Source organism: Alternaria rosae (genome assembly GCF_020736505.1).
Source record: "Alternaria rosae strain MPI-PUGE-AT-0040 chromosome Unknown BKA58scaffold_2, whole genome shotgun sequence".
Lineage (NCBI taxonomy): Eukaryota > Fungi > Ascomycota > Dothideomycetes > Pleosporales > Pleosporaceae > Alternaria > Alternaria rosae.
The window spans coordinates 3,425,723-3,438,170 of NW_025763571.1; the positions used below are offsets into that span (position 1 = coordinate 3,425,723).

Here is a 12,448-nt window from a genome sequence, read left to right on the forward strand (position 1 = left end):
AAGGTTCAGGTCTAATGCAGGATATTGCTTTGCTGTCAGAACTACTGTTTGGTACTGCACTAAGAAGCCGCGGGGTAAGAGGCCAATGTCACCGGATCGCAGTGTCCCGCGTATGCTTGCTTTGTGATCTGCCAAACTAGAGCATGTGCTTACTTGATGTTTGGTAGGTGGCGGTTACGCGGAGGGTAACCGCGTCCCGCGTCCCTTATTCTTGTATCACGGGATTCCATAGCATAGTGTCATAGCTACGATTGCACAAATGAGGGCGGAAGTTTCCATGCAGAGGTGAGTGAAGACAATTGTTCGGTTCCTGGATTAAAGCCATGTGCGAGTCTGGCTTGGTGGGTATCGTAGCCACGCTACGTAGTCTCAATTGCTTCTTGCATGTCATTTCGCTTACACGATCCACGACTTTTCTATTTCTTAGCCTTTGTCTTGGACGTACGTATTCTTATCCATTGCGTTTCCCACAGGAAGTACTGTAATGAAGCTTAAGTTTTACAATCGTGCAGCCGTTACCAGGCCAACAGCATGCAACAGCAGGAGAGCCACACTCACACCCCAAGACACAGGCATCATGAGTACCCTATGGGCTTCGAAGTGTTGTAGTTCTACCCAATTGAACATCTAGATGTTTGTATGTGTAGGGAATCTTGACAGTTGACAGGTTGAAAACACCACCCCATTCACGTATGATTCTAACATCTACTTCTTACACGGGATAATAGAATAAACAGAAACTCGACAAGACTGCTGAAAATTATTTGCAAGCCCATATAGAATGCAACGCACTTATGTATATAGCAAGGTGACACCACATTGCAGTGATGCCGAACAAAGTGGGGTCGAGATCGGCGCTTCTGGAGCTCCTCCACGTCCAATCGTGACATCATTAAATCTAAGTAATGCGCCCGTCATCATTGGCCAACTGGCAGCTGTCGCGCTCATAGACAGCCCTTCACTCTTCACCTCTCTTTACAACATTAATGCAGTCACTACGTATTCTACGACCCTTACGAACCTCACTCAAGCTCCAATTCAGCCCCACCAGTCGTCTTCAAAGAGCTCCGTTTACATCAACAACCGCAGCCATGGCTCAAGAATTCAAGCTCAAGGATGTCACTTCCTTACAAATGAAGAATGGAGACAAGAAGGAGGTAGAAGTCGAGGGTGTTGAGGGAGGAAAGGTGCTCCTGTTGAAGATCCAGGACCAGGTGCACGCTACCAGTGCCAACTGCACACATTACGGCGCGCCTTTAGTGAAGGGTGTATTGACACCAGAGGGTCGTTTGACATGCCCATGGCACGGAGGTAATACACTTATGATACATGTGTTGCTTGCTCAAGACTGACATTCGTAGCCTGCTTCAAGGTCTCGACCGGAGACGTTGAAGACGCACCGGCGCTCGACCCCATTGCGAAGTACGAAGTAGTCGAAAAGGATGGCGCCGTATACGTCAAGACCACCGAGGACGCATTGAAGGCCAACCGCAGATACTTGAACATCAAGTGCTCATCAGTGAACGAGGACAAGGTGCTAGTCATCGGAGGTGGTTCAGGTACTCTCGGTGCCATTGAAGGTCTAAGAGGCGGCGGATACAATGGCAAGATCACCGTGATCTCCAAGGAAGGCTACCAGCCCATTGACCGAACCAAGCTGTCGAAAGCGCTATTGGCTGATATTTCCAAGGCGGCTTGGAGGTCAAAGGAGTTCTACAAGGACGCGTCGATCGACATTCTCGAAGACGAGGCGAAGAGCGTAGACTTTTCCGGCAAGAAGGTGTCCACAAAGTCTGGAAAGGAGTATGAATACACGAAGCTGGTGTTGGCGACTGGTGGTACCCCAAGGTGGTTGCCACTTGACGGTCTGAAGGGTGACCTGGGCAACGTCTTCCTTCTTCGCACTCTGCCCGATGCACAGAGCATCCTCAAGGCTGTTGGGGACAACGGCAAGAAGGTTGTGGTCGTTGGCAGCTCATTTATCGGCATGGAGGTCGGCAACTGCCTTGCTGGCATGAAGAACGACGTGACCATCATCGGCATGGAAGAGGGTGAGTAACCCATCTACTCTCATTGATTGTATCCTAACGTTATCCCAGAACCAATGGAGCGCGTAATGGGAAAGAAGGTTGGCAGCATCTTCCGCGGTCTACTCGAGAAGAACGGCGTCAAGTTCAAGATGGGCGCCAGTGTTGAGAAGGCCACTCCTTCTAAGAGCGATTCATCCAAGGTTGGTGCTGTGCATCTCAAGGACGGAACCACGCTGGAGGCAGACCTGGTCATCGAAGGTGTCGGTGTCGCGCCCGCGACTGAATACCTCAAGGACAACTCGAGCGTTACGCTAGAGAAGGACGGATCGTTGAAGACAGACGAGTCCTTTGCAGTCAGTGGCTTGAAGGATGTGTACGCCATCGGTGACATTGCAACATACCCGTACCACGGACCAGGAGGTAATGGCACACCGGTTCGCATTGAGCACTGGAACGTCGCACAAAATGCCGGTCGCTCAGTAGCCAACACCATCAACAACCCAGGATCCAAAGCCAAGCCCTTCATTCCCGTCTTTTGGTCGGCCTTGGGCTCGCAGCTGCGATACTGTGGTAATACTGTTGGTGGATACGACGACGTGATTCTCCAGGGCGAGCCAGAGAAGCCGTCGTTTGTCGCGTACTACACCCAGGGCGAGACAGTCGTGGCCGTCGCGAGTATGATGAAGGATCCCTACATGACACAAGCAGCAGAGCTCATGCGTAGGAACAAGATGCCCAGCAAGAGCGAGCTGCAGAAGGGTGTTGACATCCTGGAGGTCGGTCTGCCGAACGAGATCAAGATGTGAAGTGGCATGACTGCAGGAGAATAACCATAGTGAACTACCACATCATGAAAGTACGCTGAAGGCATGTCACCAGTTTGTGGAACCTATCTCGTGCGTTCTCAATGCAAGGCATCTAATTCCAAAGTTCTAGGCCCCTAGTTCACGTGATTTTCTCTTACAATCATGGTGTCCCCCGCAACTTAGTACTACCTCCGCAGCTTCCGGATCTACCTTCCTACTCATTCTATCATATACGTGCGCATGACCAAGTATTCCAGCGACACGACGAGGGTAGACCCGTCTGATCAACGCTGTCACAATCTGCTTCAACAACGTTGGAAGCAGTAGTTCCTCAACATTGACCCGACATGTAACTCAATCTGATCATTACGTAGGAAACGGCAATCTAGAGCTTACGTTGGAAGATGGTTAAACTCAAAGTAAGGTGAGAAGAGACCAATATGCCCGACTCGAACAGCGGATCCATGCTCGCGGGGTGCGACCGTTGCAGTCTGGAGATATGCTCCGCAAGATGTGCCGTAGGGCGGTGGGAAGGAAATGAAGCGTGCAGCAGGCATTTTCCCAAAGTGACGTCAAGCCGGACGGCAGAGGCTTGTGTCGCACAGCGCGAGGGCATCTGGAGATGGCGCAAGAGTCGAGTGACGGTGGGAGCGGGAAGGTGGGTCCGCTGGTTGCACGGCAAGGGCGATCGAGGCGCCAAACATCTAATTTCAAATGTTCCGAAGAGCGGCCTAACGCTCGCCCAAAGGGGAAAATTGTACAGAGCAGACGGCGCGACTCGGACTGCAAGGTTATCTTGCCTCGTTCTGCGTGCTCCAACTGAGCAGGAGACGCAGAGATGCATGTCAGTCAGTCAGTCAGTCAGTCAGCCAGTCGGCTGCTTCTTCTCATTGGACGCGTTGGCGAGGAATGCAAAAACATGCAGGGCAAGCCTCCCTTACAGCGTGGACGGCTGAGACATGGTGACAGCGGTTTGGTCAACCTGTCTTGTTGCGAACCTCCGTCGTTACTGCTACACGCGTGGATGTCCTTGTTGTGGATTGTCAGATGAAGTCAGGGGGGCAGCATCTGGGCTTGGTTGTGCTGCCCATCCCGGCAGGGCGCGTCATAACATTCCGTGACAAAGTTGGGCGTGTTGTCGATGTTTATCGAGTTGCTTTTGCTCTTGGACGCGCCGGCCGCTGAGAGCACGCGCAAAGCGATCTGGACCGCGGCGGTCATACGGACGAGTAGATGACAAGAATGGCTCATGTACGTCTCGCAGCAGGCGTGAGGTCAAGCGACATTCAAGGAGCCGGCGACGTCTATATCGAGGGCCAGCCCAAGTTATCGCAGCTGCGCACACGGCGGGCGAGCGCATAACAGGCAATTTGCGGGCGGGTCGGTGCTGTATGAAACAACGACCCATGGGTGCTACTCCTATTCGAGCGCAGCCGTCGAGACAGGCGCGTCGAGCGCAGACATCGAGGGCATGGTGAAGGGCGTTGTTCGGGCGTGCGTGTTAGAGGACGCGCTGGGAGGACCTGGCTAGCTGTAGGCGTGAGTAATTATCGCATCTAGCAGACCAGCAGCCGGCGTCCTTGCTTTGGCGGGCTGGTTTATGCCGAGCCCATGTCGATGATGTGCATCTGCCTCCTTTCCCAAGCCACAGCCTTTACCGAAATTGCCGTCAAGACCAACCTCAGCCGCGCCTTCTCTTCTCTCCACTCACGTCAATCAACACGTCGAGGTCGAGCAGCTTCTCGCCGCGACCGTTAGATAGCCGACCGCGCTGTCACCGGCGCCGACTCGCACGACGGCCGACCTTTGTGCACCCCCTCTGCACGCTCGCTGCCCACGCTGCACGCGCATGTGAAGCTCTCTTGTCTGTCGCGTCCCAATTGCACGCCGGCCAAGGTTCAAACACACCGCACCGCCCGCAGCTCCGATTTGGCCACTCCTCCCCGCCCAAGCCCATTCGACAGCTCAACACCGCCAGTTGACGTTCCGCCCACAAATACTGCCAGCGCAGCTTAGGACCGATAACATAGCGCACCACCCCCCAAGCCCTGCACCTACACACGCCCGTCCCCAGATAATGGCCGCAGTGGCATCGCAGCCGCCGCATGGTCAGCAGCAGTACTACCAGCAGCAACCGCCCGCCGCAGCCTCGCCCGGCACCGCTCGCCGCCCGACGTCGCGACGGCCCAGTAATGGCGCGTCTCCCAACACGCCTACCTCCCAGAATTCTCCCCAGATGAGCAACGCGCCCACCACCAACGGCAGCGGGCCCATGGCGCCCCCCAGGACCTCGTCGCACCGCTCCCCCAACACTGCATCCTCGTCATCACAGCCCTCGCGGACACGCGAAGAGTCACGCCGGCGGGAAAAGGACAGCCCTCGCCAGACCACCAGCTCGACCCGAGCGCAGCCCGGCCACAGTCGCTCTGCCACTGCCATTGGCCAGCCCCCCGTAGGAACCAGCCTGCCCCGTGAAGAGAGCGCCGTCATAAATCGCATCGTCGTCTCCGACACCCAGGACGACATCGCCCGCGCACAAGCACGCCAAGGAGACGGCCCGTCCGTCACGTCGGGCGCAGATCTGACCCCCATCACCGGACTCAGTCTGGTCGGCAGCGAGGGCGTCGACGATGGCGGCCGCGGCGGAAGCGGAGGCGGAGGCGCAGTAGGAGGAAAGAGCAGACAGGACCACTCCAAGTCGGAGAATGCGAAGCGATCCAAGTTTGGCAACTACATCCTCGGCCAGACGCTTGGCGAGGGAGAGTTCGGCAAGGTCAAGATGGGCTGGAAACGAGACAGTTCGGTTGAAGTCGCCATTAAGCTCATACGGCGAGAGACCCTAGGGAGCAACTCGAACCGCCTCCAGAAGATCTACCGCGAGATCCACATCCTTCGCGGTTTGGACCACCCCAACATCGTGCGCCTGCACGAGATGGTCGAGACCGAGCGCCATATCGGTATCATTCTAGAGTATGCTTCTGGTGGGGAATTGTTCGACTACATCTTAAACCATCGCTACCTGAAGGACGGCCCAGCGCGCAAGCTCTTCTCCCAGCTGATATCTGGTGTTGGGTACCTCCACCGCAAAGGTATCGTCCACCGAGACTTGAAGCTCGAGAACCTGCTGCTCGACCGCAACAAGAACATCATCATCACCGATTTCGGGTTTGCAAACACGTTCGACCCCAACGACGAGCTCAGCGAGGAGATTGAGTACAGACTCGGAGACAAAGACTACATAAGATCTTTGGGACTAGAAGGAACCGACGCCGCCCGCAGAGGTGATCTCATGCAGACCAGCTGCGGAAGTCCCTGCTACGCGGCGCCTGAGTTGGTTGTCAGCGATTCGCTCTACACCGGTCGCAAGGTCGATGTCTGGAGTTGTGGTGTCATTCTGGTGAGTTCCCCCAACCTTGCGTCCCTACGCACTTGCTAACTAAATATAGTATGCCATGCTAGCTGGTTACCTACCTTTCGATGACGATCCAGCGAACCCCGAGGGCGACAATATCAACTTGCTCTACAAGTACATTGTCTCCACGCCTCTAACCTTTCCCGAATATGTCACACCACATGCAAGGGACCTGTTGAAGCGCATCCTTGTACCGGACCCACGCAAAAGGGCGGACTTGTTCGAAGTCGCGCGCCACAGCTGGTTGGCTGACTACGCGCACGTTGTTGGCTTCATCACCTCAAGCAACACCAACGCGGCAGAGGCCCAGCAGGCGTCTGTCTACTCGAGTAAGCATCTAGATCCACGTCACAGCAAGTGCATAGGTACTGACGTGATAGTAGAAGACACATTCGAGCCGCAGCCCACACTCGCTAGAAGCGCTTCTGTTCGTGAACCCTCGAAGCCGCACGCCGCGCCCGCAACCGCGCACGGCGGTCTCCAGACGAAGCGCGAAGCAATCAACCAGGCACCCTCCGAGAAGCCAAAGACCACCCGCGACACCAAGCGACGAACCGTGCAGGTCGAATATGTCGCGCCATCGTCGCAGACTGCCCGCGGCGAGGCATCCCCTCCAGTCGAGGCAACTCCAAAAGCACGCGGCAAAGAGGCCGACGTACCGCCCACCGATGGATACCAGTCAACATCGAGCGCCAAACCTCGTTCTTCTGGCACAACCTACAACTCGACCAGAAGGCAGGAGCCTCAGCGGTCTGTCTCTGATTACACAGCTTTCGGCAATGCGCCCCCATCCGCTACACGCCCGTCCACTGGTGGAGCTCTAGGCACGTCGAGACTACCTTCGCGAGGAAACTCCTACGGACAACCATCTGTCGCAACTGTCGCCCAGACAAATGCGGAGGGACGCTTTTCCCAGCCAAAGGGCAAACAATACTCTATATCGGCACCTTATGCACAGCAAGAGTCGTCTGAGGCTGCGGAGCCGCCCAACATTGGCCAGCCAAGCTCGCAGCGAGTGCAGTCTATACAGGTACCGCCACATGGCGGAGCTGGTGGCGGCCACAGGAGATCGAACACTGTTTCTTCGACTCTTGGGCGCATGACATCCATGTTCTCGGGTCGCCAGCCTTCATATACGCAGGATCCCAAGGAGTCGTTCACATCCACAGGTTCCTACGGCTATCCTGAGGAGAAGAAACAGAAGAGCTATCCTCCCACTTCCATGGCCGGACCCATGTCCAACGAGGCGGTTTCTTCGACAGCTGGCCCCAGAGCAAGCATGGAGTCAAGCCGACGGACTTCTTTCGGCTTCTCTAGGAAGAACACAGGCAACTCGGGCGACAACCCGAAATCCAGCCGCCGCTTCTCACTCCTTCCGTCTTCTCTTTCAAAGACGTTCTCTTCTCAGCGGGATAGTTTACCAGCGCAATCCTCCCACGAGCGACGCGGCTCCAGTTCTCGTCCTCGCGCTAGCTCGCGTCCCGGTGGGCCTTTCGGTCGCGTCACGGATTCAAGGTCTCCTAGTCAGAGCACCCAAGGAAGCAACATGCCCGGTCTTTATGACGGTCAACACGACAGTACTTCCAGAATACGGCAGCCCAACACGAGCGCCCCTGGACCTTCCTCGGCGCCAGCAAACCAAACCCAGTTCAGCGGCTACAACCACTCGGCACCCGAGTTTGACGAAAAATTCCCCAACCCACAAGGAGCGCATCCATCTGCCCAAGGAAACCGCCCGTACCGTCACCCCACGGACGACTCAGAAGCCGACATGTCGCAGTCACAGCAATTTAGTCAGCGAACTCCGTCCAACCCCTACCCTGCAGGCATGGGTGGTGACGACTCAAACCAGCAGCAGAGGAAGACAGCCGTGCTACAGAAAAACAGACGTTTTGTGGATGCGTACGACGAGCAAGGTAGCGGCAACAAGGGAAGTTCGGGTAGCTCTAAGAAGGTTATGGATTTCTTTAGGCGCATGGGCAAGCAGCGAACTAGCAGCCGTTAACGCGCCAGACGAGAAGTCGATGATTGCTGAGATTGTCCCCACAGGAAGATGGGCCACAGCAGGACGTGTGGCCAGACAGGTGTTTGGAACGATCTGCTTGTTTGACATTGGTGTGGGTGTTTTGGGAGCATACTGGCGCATTGTCTACGTTTCCTTCCTCTCTTTCTCTCTTTTTTCTTCCTCTTGGAACTGGTTCGCTTTGCTTGTTCTAGCTTGTGCTCGCTGGATACCACATATTCACGCACATGCGACCCTGTTTATGTTTTTTTACTCTTCCAACCATCATCAGCGTGCGGCATGCTGAGGTAATTATTGCATTAGCAGGCGTTTTTCTTTCTTCCTTTTCCTTTTTTCACTTGATGGCAACGCAAGATTGTGGGTTACGTTGCCAGGTAATCTTTACTCTCTCAGCTCGCTCTTCTTGGAGAGGGAGATGAGGCTGCTTGTTTAGTGTAGTCGTAGTTGTAGTATACAGGTTTTGGGAGAGGCGGTGGAAAGTGGAATTGATATGTTGCAATGTTCGATGTCGTTGATCTAATTATGGGTGAGATTGCTGCTTGACATTTATTGTGAAGACAGGAGCACTACGAGCAGTGTGGTTGTTGCCCAACTTGAAAGTGAAATTCACATAGGGCGGACTGAGACAAGTGAACATGGCATGGCCCATACTAAAGGACTAGTCACACAAGCACAATCAATCGGAGAACATTGTAACGCTGATGAACGACCGAGTACCACTCAACTGAATCGATTTTTGACTCTTCTATATAACCCTACCACATAGCCCAGGGTATCATTCGGTCTAGTTGCAGCCCCCTTGAACAAACAAAAACCCTGGCAAATGTCGCAATATCAACCGTCTCCTACACACAAATACACATTCTCTCAAGCGAAGAGCCCACCTATGAAGGCGGCAACTGCCCACCCTCCTTCGTCTTACCCACAGGCGGGTTCGGCTTAGTACCACCCGCCGAGTTCAAGCTACTCAAATAGCAATTCCAGCCGAGCGAAATAACATTAACAACCAAGACGCGCATCTCCTGAGGCACGTATTTGAAGTTGGTAAACTGGACCCAGGGCCAGACCATCAAGTTCTTCTGGTAGCCCGGCAGGTAGGCGTCCTTGAGGCGCTGGACGGGCGAGTTTCCTTCCATGTAGGCCATGGTGGAGAGGAAGAGGGCCATGTTGCAGGGCGCGAAGAGGAACTGGTCGCAGGCTACGCGCGCGAGAATCGTGCCGTTTGTGGATTGCAGGTTTACGCGCTTGACGAGGAAGTCGAACCATTTTGTTGCGGCGGGGCCGAAGATGCCTGGAGGTGGTGGTGTTAGTTTGGGATAGGGAGCTTAAGGGTTGGACAAATGGGATGAATTGGAGTTCGGATAAGGGGGTATAGAAGAGAGGGAGACGTACATCCTCCGTAGGCGGCCATGCGTCCTGTACGGGCGAGGTCGTGCTTATCGAGACCGCGGCGCTCGACACCTTGCTGGGCCATTGTGTCGCCGGTTGCGAAGAGTACCTGTAGTACGCCATGTCAGTTTCCATTGTTCGACATCATAGTTGCTCAATCCCTCTCTCGTTCTTGTATATCGGCTTGTCGGGCGTGCTTATCGGCCTGCTCGCTCGCTCGCTGGCTGTTCAAGTCGCATTGCGTCGCGCAAAGAGGCATTCGCGACTCGCAGTTCGAAAGGAAGCATGTGCATACCGCGGTAGTGATACTCTGCGTCAAGTACGGCGACGTCCTAAGCTTTGCCTGGTACCTGTCATTCAGATTAGCATTGTCCCTTTCGCATGACGGTGCTCCACCGCTTTTCCTATGTGACGTACCAGCGAAACGCCATTTTGAAGGTGATGGGAGAAGTCAATCGCCTCAGCAGCTAAAGATATAGCGCGTATAAATACTACTGAGAGCGAGTGACCCGACCACGGAAAAAAGGGTGCAAGAGTGGAGAAGGTGTGTGTGTGGAAAAAGAAAGTCGAGTAAGTCAAAGTAAGTTTGGTGAGCTTGCGGGACCCGATGATGTCGGTGCAGCAGGGTCCCGCGCCCGCACATGGCGGTCGGGGAGCTTAGCTTTTGAACCCCTTGATCTCCACTGTCAGGCTGTCGGGCCTCGACCGTGAACAAGCATTTATTCACGTACACAACTCTACATGCAAATATCAAAACAAGACAGGGCTCACTAGTAAGATGGGGAAGACAGAGTCAGTTCATAACGTAATTCAATTCCGAGCTCGTCTGTTCATGGTGGGGTATAATATGAGCAGACACCTAGTTACAAAAAGGACCGACAGTTGTTGTACAAAGGGTCGTAAAGGAAGAAATAAGGAAACAATGCGGGTTGGTATAATTCCTCGTACGTGATGCGACATTGCAATCCGTCCCATCTTCAACCTGATATCTCCGCATATAGCCCAAAGGAATCCCTAGATGAAAGAACGCCAGTCCCGCTGATCTCATCCGGGTATGATGAAGCTATGCTTGCAGAAAGCAGGTATCCAAGAAGTCATGTCGTAAATTTTGTGTAATGGGGTATGTAAAAAGGGCGACTAGTCGATTTCCATCCGTTGTGATGGCGCAGGTCCGCTCAATGATGGCATCTCTGTGTTGTATGTCTTGTCGTTTTGGACAATCTTGTCGTTGACATGGGGCTTCAAGCCCTTGTTGAAATTGTGTGTGCACAAGCAGGCGGTCACAATAGTGATGATGAGTAGGAGGATGGTGAGGATGGCAAAGGCAGTCAGCGACTTGCGGGCTGGCTTGTAGTCCTCCTGGCGGTTGGCATCGGCGACCCACATCCGGATGAGCTTGAACAGGAAGTAGCCGAGGGCGATGAAGTAGACGACGATGATACCAATCATGCCAGCGACAGACTCGCGACGGACCCACCAGGCGGCGAGGAACAAAAGGAAGAAGGTGATGACGAGGGCGGCTGCGGTAAGGACAAGTTCGACTGTCTTGGTGTTCTTGACGACGACCAGGAACTGCACGGTGAAGGCCAGGAAGAAGAAGAAGTCGAACTTTAGGAGCGCGATGTAAATCTATGTCGTAGTCAGTACGGCGTACACGAATGATGGTGGGTAGGCAGCAGTACCTGGTAAGTCAGATAGCGCCTCTTCAGTCTTGTATCGGCACTGATACGCTTGTAGATGGTCCAGGCAAACTCGTCGTACAGCTTCCATGCTTCGAAGGCGAAGATGACGGTAGCGACAGCCATCAGAACAGGCAGAGCAATGAGCATGGGCTTGACGTCGTCCCAGAAGTCTTGGGGAATAAAGCGGCGCGTGTTGAGGTCGTCGGCAGCGTCCTTGATCTGATCGAATTGGATAGCGGCGTAGATGAGAATACCGATGTTGTAGAGAACGAGCCCGATGACCTGGATGGTATTCTTCATGCGCAGGGCATCCCATGTGAGGAATAGTTGGTAGACGTAGCCGAACATGAAGACGGCGAGGAAAGTGGGAATCGTGCGGGTCTCATTGGCGCCTGCACCAGAGGCTGCGAAATGGATTTCATTCTGGAATTTGCTAAAGACATATCTGATGGGTTGTTAGCAGGCGCACGGTGGTGCGGGTGGCGCAGAGGCAGACGTACGACTCGAGGGCGAGGGCAATGCCGACCTGGCAGATGGCCGTGAGCATGAAAGCCCAGGTCCATCGCGTATTGGGAACGTACATCCTCGGTGGGCGGCGCACAACAGGCGGGAGCGTAGTGGGGAAGCCTTCGCGGTGGTGATACCCCCCAGGCTGGGTATCGAAAGAGGGCTGCGGTGGGTATGTTGGTTGATACGTCGTGTTGGGGTAGGGCGCGTAGCCTCGGTCGAGCGGTTGGCCTCCTAGGAGGGAATGACGGGCCTCGTGGTGAGTAATTTTGGCTATGGTGGCAGCCGCGATGGGCGGCTGGTGCGTGGGGATATAGAGGCGGGTGGTGAGGCGGGCGTGGTAGTGCGGCGCAGACAAACTGCGACCTGTGTCGGCGTGCGGTTTGTAAGGCTGCCGGGGTACTTGAGACAGAGGGCGGGCGCTGGGCAGAGAGCTGAAACCAAGGGAGTCGCTGTCGTCGGGGGAGCAGGTGAGCGCGCGTCGCTGAAACTAGTATCTTGGCTATGCGGAGAGGCCGAAGAAGCAACAGGCGATGACGAGCGACGGGACGGAGATGGGGGGGAGTTGGTGATAAGGAGCGATATCGACGGACAACAAC

The 12,448-nt window shown here is 54.7% G+C and overlaps 4 protein-coding genes across 4 annotated transcripts; 2 read left to right on the forward strand and 2 right to left on the reverse strand.

Annotated features, from left to right (window-relative positions):
- Positions 1-1,091: 1,091 nt before the first annotated feature.
- On the forward strand, positions 1,092-2,836 carry BKA58DRAFT_398745 (rubredoxin-NAD(+) reductase; the record flags this gene model as incomplete). The annotated part of the gene is made up of 3 exons (XM_046171504.1): positions 1,092-1,311; positions 1,362-2,051; positions 2,100-2,836. 3 exons carry the CDS (start codon positions 1,092-1,094, stop codon positions 2,834-2,836), a joined length of 1,647 nt encoding a protein of 548 aa, XP_046029563.1.
- A 1,620-nt stretch (positions 2,837-4,456) lies between these two features.
- On the forward strand, positions 4,457-8,376 carry BKA58DRAFT_102135 (uncharacterized protein). The gene is made up of 3 exons (XM_046163751.1): positions 4,457-6,233; positions 6,283-6,577; positions 6,632-8,376. Exons 1-3 carry the CDS (start codon positions 4,914-4,916, stop codon positions 8,251-8,253), a joined length of 3,237 nt encoding a protein of 1,078 aa, XP_046029564.1. The 5' UTR covers positions 4,457-4,913; the 3' UTR covers positions 8,254-8,376.
- A 609-nt stretch (positions 8,377-8,985) lies between these two features.
- On the reverse strand, positions 8,986-10,283 carry BKA58DRAFT_377902 (uncharacterized protein). The gene is made up of 4 exons (XM_046169652.1): positions 10,078-10,283; positions 9,956-10,010; positions 9,664-9,769; positions 8,986-9,562 (listed from the first exon to the last, which is right to left on the reverse strand). The coding sequence occupies exons 1-4, from the start codon at positions 10,089-10,091 to the stop codon at positions 9,156-9,158; spliced, it is 582 nt and encodes a 193-aa protein (XP_046029565.1). The 5' UTR covers positions 10,092-10,283; the 3' UTR covers positions 8,986-9,155.
- Positions 10,284-10,704: 421 nt separating this feature from the next.
- On the reverse strand, positions 10,705-12,223 carry BKA58DRAFT_102192 (uncharacterized protein). The gene is made up of 3 exons (XM_046163752.1): positions 11,843-12,223; positions 11,343-11,787; positions 10,705-11,289 (listed from the first exon to the last, which is right to left on the reverse strand). Exons 1-3 carry the CDS (start codon positions 11,923-11,925, stop codon positions 10,798-10,800), a joined length of 1,020 nt encoding a protein of 339 aa, XP_046029566.1. The 5' UTR covers positions 11,926-12,223; the 3' UTR covers positions 10,705-10,797.
- Positions 12,224-12,448: the final 225 nt, after the last annotated feature.